Source organism: Haliotis rufescens, unplaced genomic scaffold, assembly GCF_023055435.1.
Source record: "Haliotis rufescens isolate VD_foot unplaced genomic scaffold, xgHalRufe1.0.p SCAF_11, whole genome shotgun sequence".
Classification (NCBI taxonomy): Eukaryota; Metazoa; Mollusca; class Gastropoda; order Lepetellida; family Haliotidae; genus Haliotis; species Haliotis rufescens.
In genome coordinates this window covers 25709905-25733264 of record NW_025963791.1, presented here as the reverse complement: position 1 = coordinate 25733264, position 23360 = coordinate 25709905, and the positions used below count along the sequence as shown (strand labels likewise).

Sequence of the window (23360 nt, the reverse complement as noted above, 5' to 3'; positions counted from 1 at the left end):
TTGTGTAGACTTAAGACTTTCAGCAGGTTTAAGGGCAGCTATAGGAGCCCTTAAACCTGCTGAAAGTCTTAAGTCTACAATGATGGGGTGGCCCCTCCCTGGACCCCCCAGGCAGTCATGGGCTGTTGCATAGGCCCCTCCTGATCCCTTTGACCATGCAAAACCCCATCTTGGCTGAACAATTTCATTCACTCTCTCTCCCATTTCAGAAAAAATGGGCGGCTTCCTCGACGCGTCAAGACAACAGCCAGTGTGCACCTCAGAGGTTCTTCCAGCTTGCCAGGTGAGCTTCAAACAGCCCAAGGCACCCTAGGAAACTGGTCAAAAATCAAATCAAAATTCTTTTTCTCTCTGTCTTTTTTTAAAGAGCTTGTGTAGACTTAAGACTTTCAGCAGGTTTAAGGGCAGCTATAGGAGCCCTTAAACCTGCTGAAAGTCTTAAGTCTACAATGATGGGGTGGCCCCTCCCTGGACCCCCCAGGCAGTCATGGGCTGTTGCATAGGCCCCTCCTGATCCCTTTGACCATGCAAAACCCCATCTTGGCTGAACAATTTCATTCACTCTCTCTCCCATTTCAGAAAAAATGGGCGGCTTCCTCGACGCGTCAAGACAACAGCCAGTGTGCACCTCAGAGGTTCTTCCAGCTTGCCAGGTGAGCTTCAAACAGCCCAAGGCACCCTAGGAAACTGGTCAAAAATCAAATCAAAATTCTTTTTCTCTCTGTCTTTTTTTAAAGAGCTTGTGTAGACTTAAGACTTTCAGCAGGTTTAAGGGCAGCTATAGGAGCCCTTAAACCTGCTGAAAGTCTTAAGTCTACAATGATGGGGTGGCCCCTCCCTGGACCCCCCAGGCAGTCATGGGCTGTTGCATAGGCCCCTCCTGATCCCTTTGACCATGCAAAACCCCATCTTGGCTGAACAATTTCATTCACTCTCTCTCCCATTTCAGAAAAAATGGGCGGCTTCCTCGACGCGTCAAGACAACAGCCAGTGTACACCTCAGAGGTTCTTCCAGCTTGCCAGGTGAGCTTCAAACAGCCCAAGGCACCCTAGGAAACTGGTCAAAAATCAAATCAAAATTCTTTTTCTCTCTGTCTTTTTTTAAAGAGCTTGTGTAGACTTAAGACTTTCAGCAGGTTTAAGGGCAGCTATAGGAGCCCTTAAACCTGCTGAAAGTCTTAAGTCTACAATGATGGGGTGGCCCCTCCCTGGACCCCCCAGGCAGTCATGGGCTGTTGCATAGGACCCTCCTGATCCCTTTGACCATGCAAAACCCCATCTTGGCTGAACAATTTCATTCACTCTCTCTCCCATTTCAGAAAAAATGGGCGGCTTCCTCGACGCGTCAAGACAACAGCCAGTGTACACCTCAGAGGTTCTTCCAGCTTGCCAGGTGAGCTTCAAACAGCCCAAGGCACCCTAGGAAACTGGTCAAAAATCAAATCAAAATTCTTTTTCTCTCTGTCTTTTTTTAAAGAGCTTGTGTAGACTTAAGACTTTCAGCAGGTTTAAGGGCAGCTATAGGAGCCCTTAAACCTGCTGAAAGTCTTAAGTCTACAATGATGGGGTGGCCCCTCCCTGGACCCCCCAGGCAGTCATGGGCTGTTGCATAGGCCCCTCCTGATCCCTTTGACCATGCAAAACCCCATCTTGGCTGAACAATTTCATTCACTCTCTCTCCCATTTCAGAAAAAATGGGCGGCTTCCTCGGCGCGTCAAGACAACAGCCAGTGTGCACCTCAGAGGTTCTTCCAGCTTGCCAGGTGAGCTTCAAACAGCCCAAGGCACCCTAGGAAACTGGTCAAAAATCAAATCAAAATTCTTTTTCTCTCTGTCTTTTTTTAAAGAGCTTGTGTAGACTTAAGACTTTCAGCAGGTTTAAGGGCAGCTATAGGAGCCCTTAAACCTGCTGAAAGTCTTAAGTCTACAATGATGGGGTGGCCCCTCCCTGGACCCCCCAGGCAGTCATGGGCTGTTGCATAGGCCCCTCCTGATCCCTTTGACCATGCAAAACCCCATCTTGGCTGAACAATTTCATTCACTCTCTCTCCCATTTCAGAAAAAATGGGCGGCTTCCTCGACGCGTCAAGACAACAGCCAGTGTACACCTCAGAGGTTCTTCCAGCTTGCCAGGTGAGCTTCAAACAGCCCAAGGCACCCTTGGAAACTGGTCAAAAATCAAATCAAAATTCTTTTTCTCTCTGTCTTTTTTTAAAGAGCTTGTGTAGACTTAAGACTTTCAGCAGGTTTAAGGGCAGCTATAGGAGCCCTTAAACCTGCTGAAAGTCTTAAGTCTACAATGATGGGGTGGCCCCTCCCTGGACCCCCCAGGCAGTCATGGGCTGTTGCATAGGCCCCTCCTGATCCCTTTGACCATGCAAAACCCCATCTTGGCTGAACAATTTCATTCACTCTCTCTCCCATTTCAGAAAAAATGGGCGGCTTCCTCAGCGCGTCAAGACAACAGCCAGTGTGCACCTCAGAGGTTCTTCCAGCTTGCCAGGTGAGCTTCAAACAGCCCAAGGCACCCTAGGAAACTGGTCAAAAATCAAATCAAAATTCTTTTTCTCTCTGTCTTTTTTTAAAGAGCTTGTGTAGACTTAAGACTTTCAGCAGGTTTAAGGGCAGCTTTAGGAGCCCTTAAACCTGCTGAAAGTCTTAAGTCTACAATGATGGGGTGGCCCCTCCCTGGACCCCCCAGGCAGTCATGGGCTGTTGCATAGGCCCCTCCTGATCCCTTTGACCATGCAAAACCCCATCTTGGCTGAACAATTTCATTCACTCTCTCTCCCATTTCAGAAAAAATGGGCGGCTTCCTCGACGCGTCAAGACAACAGCCAGTGTACACCTCAGAGGTTCTTCCAGCTTGCCAGGTGAGCTTCAAACAGCCCAAGGCACCCTAGGAAACTGGTCAAAAATCAAATCAAAATTCTTTTTCTCTCTGTCTTTTTTTAAAGAGCTTGTGTAGACTTAAGACTTTCAGCAGGTTTAAGGGCAGCTATAGGAGCCCTTAAACCTGCTGAAAGTCTTAAGTCTACAATGATGGGGTGGCCCCTCCCTGGACCCCCCAGGCAGTCATGGGCTGTTGCATAGGCCCCTCCTGATCCCTTTGACCATGCAAAACCCCATCTTGGCTGAACAATTTCATTCACTCTCTCTCCCATTTCAGAAAAAATGGGCGGCTTCCTCGGCGCGTCAAGACAACAGCCAGTGTGCACCTCAGAGGTTCTTCCAGCTTGCCAGGTGAGCTTCAAACAGCCCAAGGCACCCTAGGAAACTGGTCAAAAATCAAATCAAAATTCTTTTTCTCTCTGTCTTTTTTTAAAGAGCTTGTGTAGACTTAAGACTTTCAGCAGGTTTAAGGGCAGCTATAGGAGCCCTTAAACCTGCTGAAAGTCTTAAGTCTACAATGATGGGGTGGCCCCTCCCTGGACCCCCCAGGCAGTCATGGGCTGTTGCATAGGCCCCTCCTGATCCCTTTGACCATGCAAAACCCCATCTTGGCTGAACAATTTCATTCACTCTCTCTCCCATTTCAGAAAAAATGGGCGGCTTCCTCGACGCGTCAAGACAACAGCCAGTGTACACCTCAGAGGTTCTTCCAGCTTGCCAGGTGAGCTTCAAACAGCCCAAGGCACCCTAGGAAACTGGTCAAAAATCAAATCAAAATTCTTTTTCTCTCTGTCTTTTTTTAAAGAGCTTGTGTAGACTTAAGACTTTCAGCAGGTTTAAGGGCAGCTTTAGGAGCCCTTAAACCTGCTGAAAGTCTTAAGTCTACAATGATGGGGTGGCCCCTCCCTGGACCCCCCAGGCAGTCATGGGCTGTTGCATAGGCCCCTCCTGATCCCTTTGACCATGCAAAACCCCATCTTGGCTGAACAATTTCATTCACTCTCTCTCCCATTTCAGAAAAAATGGGCAGCATCAAGCTGGACAGTCATTGTACATGTCTATGTTTAGTTCTCCATGTGATGTAATTAAATTGAAGGAAATTAATATTAAAACTAAAAGTTTTAATGTTAGTTATTTCTTTGTTTGATTATGGATTTACTGCAGACTCAATGGATATTAAACGCAATTGTCCTTGTGCCTTATAATGGTTCAGGTTAAACTATACTTTATTAAACTATATATGAGGATAGAGCAACCTTTATATCTGAAAGACATGCTCCATTTGCTTTATCTGCGTGGTTGAACCTTGGCTCTATTAATATCAAAGTTGGCAGTGTAGCAGAGGATGACATCAACCACATATTAGAATGGATCCCCTACTCTTTTACAATCCATCCACTGGTTTAGATAGAGGGGGGTTCAATTCTCTTGTGTATGATGTTTCTTTGTCCCAATTTCTCCGACAGATTGATTTTTTTATTAATTGTGCATGTACATCTTTTATGCATGTAGTCTGGTGATATTTTTTGCAGAGTATTACACCCAGAGTGAGCCACCTTATCGCAAGCACAGAGTCAGCGATCTAACCCACTGAGTCTTCCACAAAATGAAAGTCCAACAACTGGTAGTCTGATTTCGTACTTCATGTACACCCCCCACCCTATCATAACCTGTAATTTGTCAGTGGAGGTATTATTAGATCTTACCCTGATTGTAGGAAGAAATGTTACAGGAAAGAAAGTTACAGAAATAAAGTTACATGACCAGCATAGACTGCTTGATACCCAACCTGGAATACCTGTTTCCTGTGCTATTATGTTCTGTCAGTATTGGGTGAAAACACATTGTGTAGTAGTATGCTAAGTGTCTGCACCAAGAATAACTTCCTAGTAGAGAACTTAATTGTGAGGCAGTTAACATTAAGTATAACATTACATGCTAATTACTCACTCAGAACTAGAAATTATGAAATAACTTTTTCATGTTAATTATTGTGGAAAGTATCTTTTTATCTTTACATGAATATATTATGCCTTATTTCGTGTGGTTTCTCTAAATTCTTATATTCAAAACTACAGGGTAAATGTAGAAATAGAAATAAACTTTAAATTTGAAAAATAAATAAATGCCATTATAAATGCATTTGTGAATATGACACATGAAAAAGTTACTTCCTTTTCACTATTTACCAATTTTGTCAAATCCTGACAGACTTGGTTCAAATATATTTAGATTTAAAAATGTGATTAAAAACACGACTTTATATCTTGCATGTCATTGCAGAATATTGTAGAATATCATAAGGACTGGTAATTTATATATTTATTGGGGGGGTGATCATGAAGAAATTACACAGCAAATAAAGGATGGGGTTGGGGAGGGGCGTTTTAATGACAACATGTAGGGGGTCACCAAAATTTATCACAAGTATATTTGGGGGAGTGGGTACGTACAACATAAATGACATGGTTCTGTATTATTTTGAATAAAAAGGTTAAATATTTCATTTGTTATATGTTATAAATGTCCATGAAAATGCAATCTGTATATATTGGGGACAAAATAAATGCACATAAAATGTGTGTGTGTGTGTGGTTGGGGGGTGGGGGGTGGGGGGGGGAGGGTCTCATCTAAATATGGTCCTAACCAGGTTGATAATTAAGGTCCTCTACCTCCTTCTCACACAGATACCTGTATATTTCCACCCCTTTATGTTTGCATGGTGCTCTCACATGGGGGCAATGTGTTCTTTCGTTCAATACACAACATGCTTTTGATCTAATTAATACAGAGAGCTGGCATGTTGGTGTATGTAGGATGCAATATTATGCAATCCTCAGGACCATGGTTTATGGTCACTGATCTGGTACTGTTCATTCCTCGTTTCTGTCAATCATGATGAATTAGCCAATGAAAACACTTGTTTCATTGAAAAGGCCAATGACCATCGCTTCCTGAAGTTAGCAGCTAAGAATATAAGATTGTTGTATGTGGTTGTTTATGGAATGTGAATGACTTTTCAACTGTGCCAGGTACTAGTCTGTATCAACAATCCATGTGTGTAACATTGAATCATATCTCCTTGTTATATTTCTCTGTTGGATTGGCGCTACAATTATCTGTCCTGATGACAGTTAAACATTGCAGGTTAGTAATATCATTGCTTTAGGCACAAACGTTTCAGCATATCTTTAATGATTGACACATCTCTGGTAATTAGCAGTGATAATTGCCATGTATGATACTTCCTCATATCAAATAATTCTTGTTTTGGTAATAATACATATTTTGAAAGTCTTAAAGAGAAGACCTCCAAACCTGAGTATTTGCAGCACCATGTTCATGGGATAGAAGTAAAATGCGGTTTCGCAATTTGGACCTGTATTCTTCATTTGTTACAAAAATATGAAAGTATCATATTTTCCAATGTTTCAAATTGTTTCTATTTGAAGGATTTGTAGAACAATTTAGGGGGTCACATTATGTAGAGAAATAATTGTCTTTTATTGTAAAAAATTAGTAATGAAAATGAAACTGTTCAAATACTAGTCCAAATTTCTTTTCGATATGATCTGTGGATTAAGGGGTTCTTTACTTTTTATTGCTGTATCCAGCAAGTGATATTATTTGATTGATAACGGTGTTAGAACCTACACTGAAACGTCGCTCTTAATTGTAAGAAAAAAGTTGTTCATCCAAAAATTCTTAACCTTGCTCACTATACAGTTTATATATTTTATGCATGTCATTATGTCATAAGAGTCAGTATTACACTAACAGTCAATATGTAGTCACACATAGTAATGTAATAATGGATAGCAGGGGTAAATTAAACAACTGCATCATTTCTAGTTTGATATAACTTATCTTGGTACATCAAGATTGTATTAAGTTTACTGAACAGAGTGTTTGCTATTTATAAATGAACAGTTTTTAAAAACAAATATTCATAGGACTGAAAATGCAATCTGTATATATTGGGGACATAATAAATGCACATAAAGTGTGTGGGGGGTGGGGTGGGGGGGGGCTCATCTAAATACGGTCCTAACCTCAATCACATTATAAATTACCCATACCTAAGGTTGATAATTAAGGTCCTCTACCTCCTTCTCACACAGATACCTGTATATTTCGACCCCTTTATGTTTGTATGGTGCAATGGGGGCAATGTGTTCTTTCATTCAATACACAACATGCTTTTGATCTCATTAACACAGAGAGCTGGCAGATTGTAAAAACCAATATTCATAAGACTTGTATACTTCATACTGATATGTCCACACTGAAGAGAGGTACTGCCAGAGACTATGGCAGGATGGGGACCCCAGCAACTGATAAATGGCGATCACATTACAAATGTTCTCCCTGGGTCTGGGCAAAAAACACAAAGCACACATATTCAACAATTGTCAACAATTTAGGAAAACTAGTTTCATGTAGTATCATTTGTTTGCAGATGAGATTCCTGAATATCTGTCAGAATGTCAGATGATTTGAGGAAACAGACAGAGTCCAGTACATCCCAACCAATGGCAAGAGTAAGTACCAACACTATGAATTCATACAATGATATGTATATGTTACTTTTTTTAACTCTTTGTTTAGATCAAAGTTAATTTGATTAGGTACTTATGTTTACAAGTTCTACTTACATTAGATATCTAATGTTTTGGTCATTATTGTAAGATAGGATTTGTAGGTCCAGAATAAAATATATTCCTTTCCATTTTGTAAGGCCTTGTAATGATTACTGTCAGTACATCATTTACTTCAGTTCCCACCAGTTTGTAAGTTCAATATTATTAGAACTGACATGCATTGTAACTAAAACAAGTAATGCAAAGTGCATGGTGGAACCAGGCCTTTATTTCTTAGTCTGAAGAAAAGTGATAACTTAATTGTTTCATGTAACTACTTCGTACACAGCAATATTTAAAATTCGGCAATAGCTGAACTATTGTGTCATGATGACATCTTGATATGTTTGTTAAGAATGGTATAATTAGTTTGTTCAATAATCATTAGAACAGAACAGGTACTCATACATCTCATGTTCATCTATTTTTCTGAAGTAATATTGCTTAGCCTTTGTATGATGTGGTGATAACTTCATGGTGTGACAATCTGTCCATTATACCATACTGTGAGTATGTATACCCAAATAAAGACACAAACTAAAGAGGAATCTTAGAAGATAATCATTAGCTCACCCTGGGGTTAGGCTGTGTGTCTGCTACTGATCTACATAACACATTCTGCATGTAATTAGCTACAAACCACATGGACATTTCCCCACACAGACAGTTCCCAACACTGACATTTCCCTACTCAGACATTTCCCTACATGACAATCTGTTCTTGTATATTGAGGGTCCTTCTACTTCTACAACCTATGCTAAATAACTTGTTAATTTTTATGATTTTCCCATTACCATGAGCCTATGATGTGTACTTTTTATAGTGAGCATGACATTCTATACAGTTCTGTATACCGTAATCTAGTGTTTTAAGTATGAATACTTGACACTAAAATAGGGGCCATTTCTGCAAGTAGTAAACATTTTGAAAAGTTCTTTTCCAAGATGTGATTATGGGAAGGTTTTCCTTTCTTTCTTTACAATCATTAGGATAACCTGGTATTCTGAAAAACTGAAATAATGCATAGAATTAAGGGTTACGTGTTTACATTGCCTGATTGTCTTTATTTACCATATATATTACAATATGAACACATTTCAGTGAATCTTGTGATTTGAAAGGCTGATATGGCATTCATTATGAAAACAGTTACTCTATATGCAGTTTATTTTAAGACTAGCACCATGTACCACATTCACAATCAATAAGAAAGAAATAGTTCTGAGTGTCTGTTTATTTGAATTTTCCTTGAATCCTAGAAATATGATTGTGGAAAATAGATTGTTAGTCATCATTCTTTTGTCAGCATCAGCAACCAAATATGAGGACATGTTGAAGAACGTTATCACAAAATCTCAATGAACACTCGAGTACTTATTGGGAATTACAGTATGTGTTTTGAACAAATCATGTACTATTTCTCTTCTCTGGCTCAGCCTAACATGTGACATGTACATTGCCCAATGAGGGTGAGTTTCTGTATCTTTGGTAATGTGTTTTTGTAGGATGACTAATGCACATAGTCAATAAATTTAGTAATATGAAAGAAAAGCCTGGTAAATATGATTATGGACATCATGTATGACATACAGTTGAACATGATGTAATAGGTTTGCTTTTAATGCATTTCAGGTAAAATGTTCAAGAAAAAGAAGTATTGGTGTGATTTCAAAGGAGAATTACGACTGCCTTAGATTAAAACTTGAAGGAGGTGACATTCCCAAGGATAGCAAGACTGTCAAGTTTTACCATGTCTGCCAGAAAATACAGAAGTTCAATTTATCTTTGACAGAAATTCACAACCCTGTCCAAGGAGAATATAGATTGGAGATTATTGATGGGGACAGGAAAATAGTGATATCAAAGTCAGAACTTGATAATGTCATCTGCAAATTTTACACTGAGTTGCGGGGTTCTGGAGCAAAGAAAATAAGAACATTGATAAACCAGTATTATGCTGGCATTTCTCAGGAAGCCATACAAGACTTTATAGACAGGCAAGATGACAGGCAACTGTTACATCCTAAATTTGTTAATGCTGCCAAACTAAAACCGGTTATTTCAAGAACACCAATGGGGCGACATCAGGTTGACCTTGTGGAACTAACTGGAATGCCTGCAGAAAATGATGGTGAAACATTCATTTACATCTTGTCTGTTATTGATGTTTTCACAAGATTCTTGTGGCTTCGGCCTCTTTCCAACAAAAGAGCCTGTTCAGTGGCATTGGAACTCAACAAAATCTACTTTGAGTATGGATGGGGAAATCCAAGAATCTTACAGTGCGATCAAGGCTCCGAGTTTAAGGGAGCAGTCAACCAACTCTGCATAGAAATGGGAACGAAGATTGTCCGAAGTCGGGCTCACCATCCACAATCTCAGGGAAAGGTGGGTGACAAATTTCAATCAAAACATGCACACTATAAATGTTGAGGTAATAGATGTAGATACTTAATAGTAAGAACATTAATGTTGATGTTATTTGGAACATGTCATCTTTAGGGCAGAGCCACACTTGCATGTGTGTGACAGATGACACCGGTGGGGCAGGATACACTAACCTTCGTGAACACCTGCTACTATCACTATTTTATGTTGATTCATAACACATGCTTATGATATTGATGGAATCATTAAGTGGACCCAGCTTTTAGAAAAGGCTTCTTATGATTATGGAAACTGTTTTTGTTATATATTTCATATATTTCATATATTTCATATACATGGTATAACACTTGTGCACACTTTTTGTGCCTGCCTAATCTGTTTACTATTTAGATGTTAATTTATTTCAGAGTGAACGATCACACCGGGATTGGAAAAGCCATCTGGAATTTGATCACAGCAAACATGGTGATGGAGAAAACTTCAACTGGGTGGAAAAGTTGCCAGCATATGCTAGAATACACAATGAAAGCATTCATTCTGCACTTGGTAAAGTTTGAATATATAGCTTTAATTTAATGTGGGCATATGTCACAAAGTGTGAAGCACATAATGTAAGCATATACTTTTCAGACTGTAAGCATGGTAAATGTGGATGTGTGACATTGAATTTATTTTACGCACTGACCAACAAATAACCATTATGACACAGTTAAATGATGATGGCTCATAACAGAAGGTACAACAGTTTCATAGTTGACCAGGTATTGACCAAAATATAGTTGCATGCACCCTTCAGGCTACTGCAAATTTATAGAACTCTGGAAATATCAATATTGCCACAGTGCAGTTGTGACATTTATTGTTGAAGAAGACATGAGAAACACAGGCTTGTATTTAAACATAATTCCTATGTTAACAGGTTGTTCACCATACAAGGCCATGCTGGGCTGCCCTCCAGTACACTTCAAGAATTTGTTGAGAGCTGGAAATACAGTTGATGCGTACTCTTGCTCTGAAGAAGATGAGCAGTGCGAACTATCTGCAGAGAGTGATGAGGTATGGAGGATTTATGTCATTACGCATAACAAGAGACAAACTCATCTATATACCCCGCCCATTGTCTAGTTTTAAATACAATGATATGGGCAATCAAATGTGACATTGTAAATTATCAGTTTGTCTCACCTCCTTGTAGAAGAGGTTGAATACAAGAGCTAATATAACATCTCCATAAACTTTGTACATCTGCCTTAGTAAAACTTTAATGATAAACAAAGGTTATAATCATCTTCAAGTTTGTGTAAGCTAAGAATATTTAGATATCATGCCTGGTATTGTAGAGCATTGTTTTCAGGCAGGTATTGTTGCAGCCCTTTATAGGTACATGTAGTTACCAGAGTAAGGTACACGGTACAGATAAGGTACAAAAGTTGTAAGCATGCTGACACCTCAAAACCTGGTGAATTTCTAATACATCTACAATTAATGCTTTTATGGATTTTGTTGCAGTGTCTACTGGTGTGTCATTTAATTAGAAAAGGAAAATAAATCATATTTTGAAGTTTTTTAAAGAAAAAAGACTCTATAATAGCCATAGACTGATATTGTACACAGTTTCATGAAGATATCTTGAACAGTTTTCGGGTTCTGCTCTGGTAAACCCCACTGCTTCCATTCAGTTCAGAGACTAAGTCAAAATTTCAAAACTTTGTACAAAATAAAAAGACAAATTTGTAGGTGCAGGGGATAATAACTGTCATCGGGTCCAGTAAACCTGTGCAATAATGACAGGAGATGTGACAAGTAGAGACATGTACATAGAACTATTTCAATTGCAAGATATTAGAAGTAATGATATGTTTAGAATATGAGGTAAAACTACATGTGAAGTGGAAGTGATATTATTTGACGTTTATGTTAGATATGTGGATATAAAAACATGGTAAATGTAATACTTTATTATTCTTTAGGATACTGGAGACGAATATGGCATTAATGAGAGAATAGAAGCAATCACAAACCTCAGGAAAAATGTGCTGCAGGCGTCACTGACCAAATCATCAGAAATGATTAAAAAACACCACGAAAACAAGGACACATCAGTGTACAAGATAGGGGATGAAGTTCTGGTGAGGGTTCATGGAAAAGATACCAGAGTCAAACGAGGTGGGCCAAAAAAAGGGATGAAAAAATGCAAGGAAGGAACTATTGTCGAAATAGATTCCCAGAACTCCCAATTCAAGGTTGCCTATCCGAACAAGCATGTGCAGTGGGAGCAGGTGTGTGACATTACTTCTCGGACAAGAAAAGAAGAGAAGAGGAGAAGAATGAGGACATATGAAGGTACATATTTCCAGTAGTAGTTTATGAATATTATGTAATTAGCAAGTATGTTTAATAATGTATTTTAAATAAAATAGTTCTTACAGAATAGATGACATCATCTATCTTGGTGGACTGTAAAGACATGATGTTTGTAATGTATTTGCTGTTTTTATCATTTCCTCCACCCAGAGTAAGTGCAGTTGGAGATACAGAAACGAGATCAGTGTGTCCATCTGTCACATTTTGTATCAAGAGCATTCAATATTTCCTCATGGACCCTCACAATTGGTGCCTTTTCCCATGCTGGAATGTTTATAATATTTCATTTGCATTTTCATGGCAACAAGTTGGTTCAAATGAGGGTGGGGTTTGTTTCCAGAGCACAATTCATAAACCATTGCGTATTTCTTCATGAAACTTTAGACAACATCAGGCAGGTTCTGTTATTCTGCTATTCAGTTTCTTTGGTAGACTTTTATATTTTGCATTTCTAAGAAAATACCAAGTTGGACAGCTAATTAGAACAGTTATCAAAGATGATACAACTCATGTTGCTACTGCAGGTTGAAAAAGGTCTCCAGCAATACATGCTTGAGGTGACTAATTTGACCAGGTGATCGGGTAACTTGGTTTATTCTATGACATGGTACCCAGACAGTGTGGATGTTGCTAATACTGCAGTGTTAATTAAAAGAGAAGGAACAACATCATATTTAAAATCAGGAACATACATTAATTAATGTTTTTTATGGTTCAGAATTTTGAAAGTATTATATGGATCATAGCAAATGTAATTACATGCCATTACTAATTCACGACTTTGCAAGGTATTGAAATAATTTGGTGTAGTCATTAATTGTTATGTCATTTGTACTAAAATCTTAGGATTAATGTAGTATATGATACTTCCTGTGATATTATACATTACTTACAAGGGACATTCATTGGTTTGTCTTCTTGGAACGAAAGCTAACATTGACACAGGAGGTTAGGTGGTATACAAAACACAACTGATCAAGGGTCTGGAATCAAACTGCAGTCAATGGTTGAAGCATTTGATGATTTTCAGTTCAGTTCAGTTCCTTAACCAGTTAAATTGGTTGCTCTGTGATATGTTGGTATGTGCAGAAGAAGGCATAAATGTGATAATTTTCATATATTTTTCTAACAGATGCTCGGCCAGATGCAAGAGAAGAGGGTAGAAAGCCACTCAAAAGGGGAAAAACACAGGATGAAAAAGGTATTACAATTTGAAACACCTCATAGGAATCTTCTGGAACGGTTAGTCTCCAAAACATTAGGCATATGCATGAATACTTGCATGCATGCATGCACAATAAGAAGGGTAATCAATACTTGTACAAATTTTCCACCTTTCAGAGTACATTTACACATATTGAACACTTCAACGGAATAAATGTTTTAAAAAAAAAATGAATGTAAAGCATTACTTTATCCTGAAGGTATATGCTTGCACTTGGTGATGTATGCTTGCACTTGGTGATGTATGTTTGTACTTTTAAGGAAAGGGAGAACAACAGGCTCAAACCAAGAGGAGAGACAATGCAGAAACAAAAGGTAATATCTGAATACAGATGGGTACGATCAACAAGACTGATCAATCCTAGATGCATTATTATATCTGTTGGAAGGAGTACACAAATTCTCCATATGATGTTGTGTCAGTTACTCATATGTCTTCCTGTATATCATGCACATCTGAAATGGTTCATTGTCTCAGCTGAAAAATACTACATCAGTACATGTATTGCAGAACATTACAGTTGTTTCCATAAAAACAATATACTAAGAGATATATTACAGGTCAATTTGTGTTACTTATATAATGTGTCTATGCAGGACGCAAGAAGACACCAACTATGAAAGAACTGGAGATGGAGGCCTCATTCTATGACCTTGACATTGTGGACAATGAAGGGGCTGGTAACTGCATGTTTATTGCATTGGCTCAACAGCTTCAAATACATGACATTGACATAATCAGCCATAAACATCTGCGAGAAAAGGTTGTGCAATATGTGCAGGTAAGTAAACAATAATGCATACTTTCAATTTTCTTAGGGTAGGAATTTGATATAGTGAATAAAATGTGAAAGCCTAATTGGGCTGAAGCCATGTCCTATTTGTTTGGAATCATGTTATTCTAAGAATCAGTGGACCAGCTGAAAATTTGGCATGCAAGTTTGTTCAGATTATTACACCTCAATGGATTTAAAAAGTTTATATTTGTTATCATTATGAACATTGATATGCAGTAAGAATGTTTTTTACAATAACGGCAGTACATTTGATTTGGTGAATTTCAATTTTTATCCAGTAATGAATTCCACATATCTTTTTTTGTGTTACTGAAATTTTGGCTTACAGGACGAAACCTCAAAGCTTATGAAGCAAAGGTTTGCCTGAATAGTATTAATTATTATTGTCTCTGAAAAGTACTCACATATTTTGGATCTTATGTTAAATATGTCAATGACAATTTGCTCTCAACCTTTCCATCAAATATATTTTCATTAATTCCTCTTACGTTATGTGAGCTAGAGAGTCATGGGGCTCTATTGGTGATGCCCTTGACATTGATTAAACTTCTTTATTTAAAACAAGATAAACGAATGGTTGTCCCAATGAAGGAAACATCCCTCAGGTCAGCCTGTTTAGTAGGGTATATTACTTTCAAATGTTTTGGATATATTATGAGACACCTCTTAATATTGAGAATTTAAGTTTCAAAATTGCATGACAGTTGTCAGATAAGGTGTGTAAAATAAGCTGAATATTCACTTTTATCTGCCACATATGTACATGTACAGTTCTAATAGGTTTCATACTTCCGCAGCTCATTTATATTACATTATAATATTTGTTTTACTTTTGACCTCATAAAGTGTTATCAGGACCTTAAAAGGCATTTAAAAAATGTGATGGCTGAAATTTTGTACAGAAAGGCTGTATACACATTTCTAAATGAGCAAGTCGAAAATTATTATGCAAAGTGGCTCTTTTAGGTTACAGTATAAACCACTGACTTTTTATTCAGTTGGGCTGTATGAATAATTTCTGATACTTTATGTTTACCCCAATAAATAGGTTCAAGTAAATTTTGAAAGGCATATAGATTGGGATGAGGTGAAATGGGACTAAACTTTGCATTTAAGGTAAATGCACTTATACAGCAAGCCAGTGAAAACTGTTTTTTCATTAGCTCATCTTGAATTTTCACTTTTTCCAATTTTGGGCAAACATAAAAACACTTGAACAAATTCATGGAACCTGATGAATTGCACAATTTCAATTCATTATCTATGCATGTTGCATTTAACATAAAGATGCAAGTACCAGTACTTCCCCATGGGGGTCATGCAAAATGGTATCTTCTGACAATGTGAGGTTTGTCACTTGTAGAGATTTTGTACCATTTTAGCTTTGAACTTAGATGACTATACAACACAACATTGAGTCATGTTTTTTTGTTGTTGTTTTTTTTCATTTTATGTGTATTACATGTAGTATAAGAAGAAAGAAGAACAGTAACATTTCTCAGTCTCACACTAACTGAACATGTTTTAGGGCAAGCGGCGTCTGTTCAAGGACTTCGTGGATAAAAACCATTATCCAACATTCAGAGACTATATCATCAAGATGAAGATGTTGGGGGAATGGGGAGACAACATCATTCTGCAGGCAACAGCTGACCTCTATAAGGTGACCATCAGGATCATTACAACAATTGCAAATGAGCCTACATTCATTCGTCCAGCTGAATACCGAGGAGACATGCCAGTACTAAGCATAGGCCACTTGTGGGAGCTGCATTATGTGACACTCATACCAATGTCCACAGAAGGAGGTTTGTCCTTTATTGATGGTACAGTTAAAATAATTATGGCAGGTCACCATGTCAAAGCATTCAGAACTTTTGTAGGTTTTTGCGATATATACCTATAACATTACATATTACTCAAAACAGTTGACTCTTCACGCTGAAACAAAGCCCAATAATGCCTAGCATTGTGCAAGTGCCAGCATGTGCATGTTCTTTAAGTTAAGAACTAAATTACACTTGGATCGTCACATTGAGACCGTGGCATGTACCTATTATCAGATATAAATTTATGACATCTCTGACCACAGAGATATCAGTATATTACTATATTGGTACTGAACATTTCATATATTCACAGACTCATTGGAAATTAAGGATAGAGAGCTAATATAAGTATACTTCTGACATTAACCATTTCATACTTATCATACACAGAAAAAACATTCTTGTGTTCATTCACATGCTTGTTACTTGTACAAGGATTACGCATACTGGTTCCACATCTCACATACAATCATGTTTCATTTTAAGAGAAAGAGATGGAAGCAGCTAATGACACCAAAATGGACACAGAAGATGAATCAGATTCAGATTCAAAGTATCCAATCAACACTGCTGTATGGGAACACAAGGTATGTCCAAACCCAATGCAACACCTGCAACAAGACATTTCCTGATTATTGTGTCAGTTGCTTAATGATAAATCCATTAATGTTTTCAGTATGAAATATTAACCAAAGATGATTTCAGATGTACTTTTGTTTTAATAAAAAAAATTCTAAAAATTATATCTGAGTAAACAGTACTCTTGTATTACCTTCATAAATGTTTTTGCCATGGTGCCTTCATATTTCACAATACATTATTTGAAAGTTTAGCTTAACAATTGTAAGAGGCACATGTCAGTTGCTGCCATTAGATACCTGATAAGAAGGTATTATTCACTCTCAGTAAGATGTTTTCTTAAACTTGTGTTAATGATGTTTCTCTTTACTAAAATTTATACAGAAAGAAAATGTAGTGGCACACCTGCAGAGAATTGCTGCAAGAGATGCACCGTGAGTTTTGTTGGCAGATAACTTGGAATGACTTTCAATCCAGATATAGTAATAACTGGGTTTTTATTCCAGTTGCTTCTCATAGTGTTTGATTTACTCCTAACCTGTGTTTGTGGGTTTTACCAAAACGAAACAAGCTAAAACAATGAATTATTGAAGTACCAATAAAACACGAAGCACTAATTGAAGTCCTGAATGGATACTGTGTTAGAACTAGTCCCTAGCAACCTATGCTTGTCACACCAGGAGACTTAATGGATACTGTGTTAGAACTAGTCCCTAGCAACCTATGCTTGTCACACCAGGAGACTTAATGGATACTGTGTTAGAACTAGTCCCTAGCAACCTATGCTTGTCACACCAGAGACTCAATGGATCAGGTGGTAAATCTCTGTGACCCTGGATGAATTTATGACATCATACATTATGACTGTGATAACTTTGCTCATAATATCAAAACACTATTTGGTCTTGTTGAGACACAATATAGTATTGATATTGCTGAGTGGGGCACTGAACAACAAACACTCATTTTAGATATGTTTTTCAGTGAGGAACAACTTCAAAGGCATGATGAGTTTGTCAGCGGCTTCCCAACACCAGACCGAAGAGTCAATTTTGCAGAGGGATATCTGTCTCAATATGTATGTACCTTCTCAAATGTGACAGTTGCCTCATATATTATTTTTAACAAACATCCTCCCAATCATTGCTCATGAAAACGTTACATGAAAATTTGTGAGCTTCAATGCAAGACCATGCTTTAAGGATTGTGTACATGATAACTTACAGCCCTGTCATTTGGGACTCCTTATAGGATCTGGTGGAATAGGAGAGCTAATGTTGTCTTCGGGGATATTCTCATGTATATATATTCTGGCAGCTTATTGATTCCTACAATCGATACCACCTCAATTTCAAAGGAATATCAGTCAAGCTGTCCATTCTTTTGATATATAAAAATGGGTTCAATCTGTCATTGTATTCTGTTGAGAACAGTGCACAGATTATTGAACAAATACCCACCTGAAGGTTTTTGGTTACACCCACTGAGAAAGCATTACTACTTCCATCACCAAATGAGACTTGGTAAACTACAATAACATGAAATTTCATGTAGGTAAGAAGATACTATGACAATGCATTGAGATAACCTGTCAGATAGTTTTAAGAGTGAATAATTCATTATAGGTACTTTAGTACATTCAGGTTTGGAAACTGTGGCATAATAAGAATTGTTTTCCTATGAATAACACTGTAGACATAGAAGGAAGTAATCAACCAGTGTGAGAGCATGGAAGTCATACTGCATACTGCATTAAGTATATGTTTTGTCTGACTTCTAGTAACGTCTGTACCATTTTTATTTAGATAATTTAGTTCATGCAATTACTAGGTTAATTGGAATTGGACCTTCTTGTTGGATCTGTTCCTGTAGTAGCCATGTGCTCAGGTCCTTGCCCATCTGTTTCTTTATGCATATGAATCAGAACTTCTGCTCGGATTGGCAAAATAAAAAACACAGGAATTCAGTCAAGAATTTTGACTTTAGATTCCTGTATATCAATGATCTGAAATTGTTCAATAATGTAAGTAGCCATTCCCTTCCACTGAACTGGAAATAAAAGAGACTAGTACATCTGTTTTATATTTTGGTCTATGCATAAAGATTCAGAGTGACAGTAAAGTATACACAAGACTAGAACAAATAGGATGACGTCAACTTTCTAGTACTCAACTATGCTTTTATGTCTGACAATTTTCAAACAGCTACAGCCTTTTAAGGTACAATTGAGCGTGCTCTTTCTACAAAGTTTTTCAAAGAGTGCCATACAACTCTTGCTTCAAACATGTTTGATCAAGGCTACAATATTCAAGGCCTCAGCAAGCTTTCAAAACATTTCATGGTAGACATGTGGAAGCCATTTCCAACTTTAATGCATTAATGACCAAAATGATGTCCCATGCAATTCCTTTTTTTGACTTGTACCATATGTTCCCATATTTATTTAGGTGTCACGAGTCTTGCCTTTGCATGTGTTTGTGATTGGTGTCATAAGTGGGAAATGACACCCTCACCTTTCTTTGAACACCCTGTATTGACAGTTGTTCATAAAAACATGCTTGTGATATGGTGAAACTCGTAAAAAAGACTTCCCTTTAAGCAGAAATTTCACATGATAATAGAAAGGGATTTGTTGATTATTGTTTTTTATGTTTATGAAAATGTTTTTTCCACTTTTATTCCCACACACAGTATTTTTATCTGAAAGTGCATGGTGGTAAGTCATGAGGAAATTGTGGTGCCCCTGTTGTCACAAGTACAACTTAAACACGTTCCAAATTAACTTGTGCTTTTAACTAAAACGAAATGTTATTAGTGTTGCTATATCTGCTTATATTTGCTTAACTACTTACTTCATTACATAACAAAACGTGTATTCCCTATATATTTTGCATACTTTTATTATTGTTTCAGATGCAGCAAAAAATGCTTCAGTACTTGATATCAGCTTTGACATTAACAAGACTGAAAGATACACGGTATTTAATATTAATATTTTATGACACTTTGTGAAACAGGTTGTTTCAAATAATTCCTGATAACATACATTATATTTAAGTTTTGAGGTTATACCAGAGGAATGAGACAGATACCATGATTGGCTTAATGTTACATTTATTTGCATTTACTAAAAATGTATTGTAGGATTGGCTTTCGTTTTCATTCATGGAATGTCATGTAAATTTCTGATGAAGTACTCTACACATGACCCATATTGCCATCAAATAAGCAACAATGCAGGCAGTTAACTGCCAAACACACTGACATATAGACACTTCCACTTGACATGTAATAAACCAAGTCATCGAACCTGACCATCAGATAAATTAGGTTAGCATATGTTGGTATGGACCTATGTTCTGTCCCATGGGGTACTTACCCAACAGTTGACTATGATGAAATGATGGATTTCTTTGTTGATACAGGAGGATATACTCAGGAAGTATGCGACTGTTCAAGTGCAAGGTTGAAAAGAAGCTGAAACTTTTAACGCAAAAGCACATGATGTAAGAATACCTTTATGTTGAAAAAACACATGATTTACGCCACCGTGGTCTAGTGGATAGAGCATCCACCTGGAGAGAAGAGGGTCGTGGGTTCGACCCTCAGCCACGTCATACCAAAAGACGATAAAAGGTTGTACTTGTTCCTACCCTGTCTGGTGCCCGACAATAAGGGGCTAAAACAAGTACTAGTTGGGTCGGAGTCAGCAAACTGTATTAAAGGTTACACAATTTGCGTTAGCAATCTTTTAACGTCTTTTGGTATGACGCAGCCGGAGATCAAACCCTAATGTTCCTGCTCTCAGGGCAGACAATCTTCCTATAGTCCATGGAGGTGATCAGCTATTTTTCTTTTACTCACCAAAAACCTTATTAAGGTATTGATAAGGAACATAAACTGTCATAATATGTTATGTTATAATGTCTTTCAACAATACACATGAGGAAGAGAATTTATGGATGTCAACTTCTTTATTATGAGGAACACAACGTTTCAGAGTATACACTTACTCCTTCATCAGGTGAATGAATGCTATGAGGCAGAGAACATGTATGTATGTATGTATGTATGTATGTATGTATGTATGTATGTATGTATGTATGTATGTATGTATGTATGTATGTATGTATGTATGTATGTATGTAGGTACGTACGTACGTACGTACGTACGTACGTACGTACGTACGTATGTATATGTATGTACCTGTAAGAACAACAAAAGTAATAAGATAACAAAGGTGGTAACTTAACAAGGGAAGCCAACTGATAATTGGTGCTGATAGGTGATTACCAAAGAAAAAATGGAAGCCAACACTTAACAGTAAATTGGCACTGACAGGTAAAAGAATAGAATGTTGCTCATGGGGTACACAGTTCCAGTGACTGTCATGTTCAAATAACAAAAGTCAGTAAGAGATGGTCAAATATTTATGCCTGTCATTGTACCCAGTTAATGTCATGGACTGGTTATCTGTCATCTGAGTAAACATCTTCTCCTTTGGGGTGGTAGGGCAGCCTACTGGTTAAGCATTCACTCATCAAGCTGAAGACCCGGATTCGATTCCCCACATGGGTACAATGTGCGAAGCCCCTTTCTGATGTCTCTCTTCTCCTTAGAAACCACATAAACAATGACACTGAAACATCACATACTTGTTCCAATGATGTCACATGTGTTAACCAAATATTTCAGTAAGGCTGCAATTTCTGGATATATTCATTGCGTTTTCTTTAAATAGTTCTATGACAATGAATGAATGACAATGCTTACAACAAATCCTGTTAGATGACTGGCTTTGTTGATATTTCAAACTGTTGCCTACATGTGTTGATGTCTTTGTGAGCTACGGTGCTTAGTCAATTGTTTTTACATAAACATATGTTTTTTCACACTTCAGAGCTGCCACAGATTACCTGATGTATGTTGGGGTAAAGGAAGCTATAATTCATATTCTGATGGATGTGCTGAATAAACCCTATGAAGAAGTCAACTATGAATGTAAATCAACAGAATTTGATGCCAGTCAAGTTCCAGGGAGGGGTGTCCACATCACTGTGGATGACGAATAATGATGGCTTGGTTCACACAGGGAGGATTAAAATGCCACTGTTATACAGGATGACTGACTTGCTGGATGTGTTGTGATGATTGTGCTTGCACACTGATGTCAACACCCACATATATTATCTTTACAAGAAAAGTAAATGGATGTACATGAACCACAGTGACATGTCATTTTGTAACATTAGTATTTCTTTGTATGACAATGTGTGAATTTACTAGGGTTGCAACGGGTAACTCACGAACTCTATGCTTACACTAAAAGTCACTCATGTTCGCATTTCTTTCTGACTATGCACCCATTCCTTCTGACTTAGGCTCTTCTTTGGGCCACTGATAGTAAATGCCATTTCTAACTTGAGAGCAGAATATGAATGCTATGGGTCAATATTTCTAATTTTAAGAGATTTTTGACTATATTATTACTCATGTCCCCTCAACCAGAAATGGGATAACGCCTATAAACTCGACAAATAATGGAATCTGAAGATTTTCTTTTAGCTACTGATAGTAAATACCATTTCCAACCTGTCAGCAAAGCCTGAATGCTATGGGTCAATATTTCTAATTTTAAGAGATTTTTGACTATATTATTACTCATGTCCCCTCGACCAGAAATGGGATAACGCCTATACACTCGACAAATAATGGAATCTTAAGATTTTGTTTTGACTACTGATGGTAAATCCCATTTCTAACTTGAGAGCAGAATATGAATGCTATGGGTCAATATTTCTAATTTTAAGAGATTTTTGACTATATTATCACTCATGTCCCCTCGACCAGAAATGGGATAACGCCTATAAACTCGACATATAATGGAATCTGAAGATTTTGTTTTGGCTACTGATAGTAAATGCCATTTCTAACTTGAGAGCAGAATATGAATGCTATGGGTCAATATTTCTAATTTTAAGAGATTTTTGACTATATTATTACTCATGTCCCCTCAACCAGAAATGGGATAACGCCTATATACTTGACATATAATGGAATCTTAAGATTTTGTTTTGACTACTGATAATAAATCCCATTTCTAACTTGAGAGCAGAATATGAATGCTATGGGACAATATTTCTAATTTTAAGAGATTTTTGACTATATTATTACTCATGTCCCCTCAACCAGAAATGGGATAACGCCTATAAACTCGACATATAATGGAATCTTAAGATTTTGTTTTGACTACTGATAGTAAATGCCATTTCTAACTTGAGAGCAGAATATGAATGCTATGGGTCAATATTTCTAATTTTAAGAGATTTTTGACTATATTATTACTCATGTCCCCTCAACCAGAAATGGGATAACGCCTATAAACTCGACATATAATGGAATCTTAAGATTTTGTTTTGACTACTGATAGTAAATGCCATTTCTAACTTGAGAGCAGAATATGAATGCTATGGGTCAATATTTCTAATTTTAAGAGATTTTTGACTATATTATTACTGATGTCCCCTCGAACAGAAATGGGATAACGCCTATAAACTCAACAAATAATGGAATCTGAAGATTTTCTTTTAGCTACTGATAGTAAATACCATTTCAAACCTGTCAGCAAAGCCTGAATGCTATGGG

The 23360-nt window shown here is 37.4% G+C and overlaps 2 protein-coding genes across 4 annotated transcripts in view; both read left to right on the top strand.

Annotated features, from left to right (window-relative positions):
- Positions 1-23360, top strand: part of LOC124132769 (serine/threonine-protein phosphatase PP1-like) — a 103557-nt gene that overhangs the window by 14338 nt on the left and 65859 nt on the right. The gene's annotated exons all lie outside the window — the stretch shown is intronic.
- Positions 605-22080, top strand: LOC124149300. Of its 2 annotated transcripts, XM_048392442.1 has the most exons (16): positions 605-653; positions 7352-7433; positions 9166-9921; positions 10329-10467; positions 10841-10977; positions 11892-12264; positions 13418-13486; positions 13771-13824; positions 14107-14291; positions 15835-16114; positions 16622-16722; positions 17099-17148; positions 17699-17792; positions 19628-19692; positions 20140-20220; positions 21616-22080. In XM_048392442.1, exons 2-16 carry the CDS (start codon positions 7377-7379, stop codon positions 21785-21787), a joined length of 2613 nt encoding a protein of 870 aa, XP_048248399.1. In that variant the 5' UTR covers positions 605-653; positions 7352-7376; the 3' UTR covers positions 21788-22080. The 2 variants fall into 2 exon arrangements, with proteins under 2 accessions (XP_048248399.1, XP_048248400.1); XM_048392443.1 differs by lacking the exons at positions 605-653; positions 17099-17148; positions 19628-19692; positions 20140-20220; positions 21616-22080 and having other exon boundaries at positions 7341-7433.

What these genes read in the sequence shown, in the direction of transcription:
- LOC124149300 (XM_048392442.1), top strand. Translation starts at nt 7,377, where the DNA reads ATGTCAGATGATTTGAGGAAACAGACAGAGTCCAGTACATCCCAACCA. An exon ending in TATCTGCAGAGAGTGATGAG is followed by an intron (nt 10,978 to 11,891) that starts GTATGGAGGATT and finishes ATTATTCTTTAG; the next exon opens with GATACTGGAGACGAATATGG. An exon ending in TTAACGCAAAAGCACATGAT is followed by an intron (nt 20,221 to 21,615) that starts GTAAGAATACCT and finishes TTCACACTTCAG; the next exon opens with AGCTGCCACAGATTACCTGA.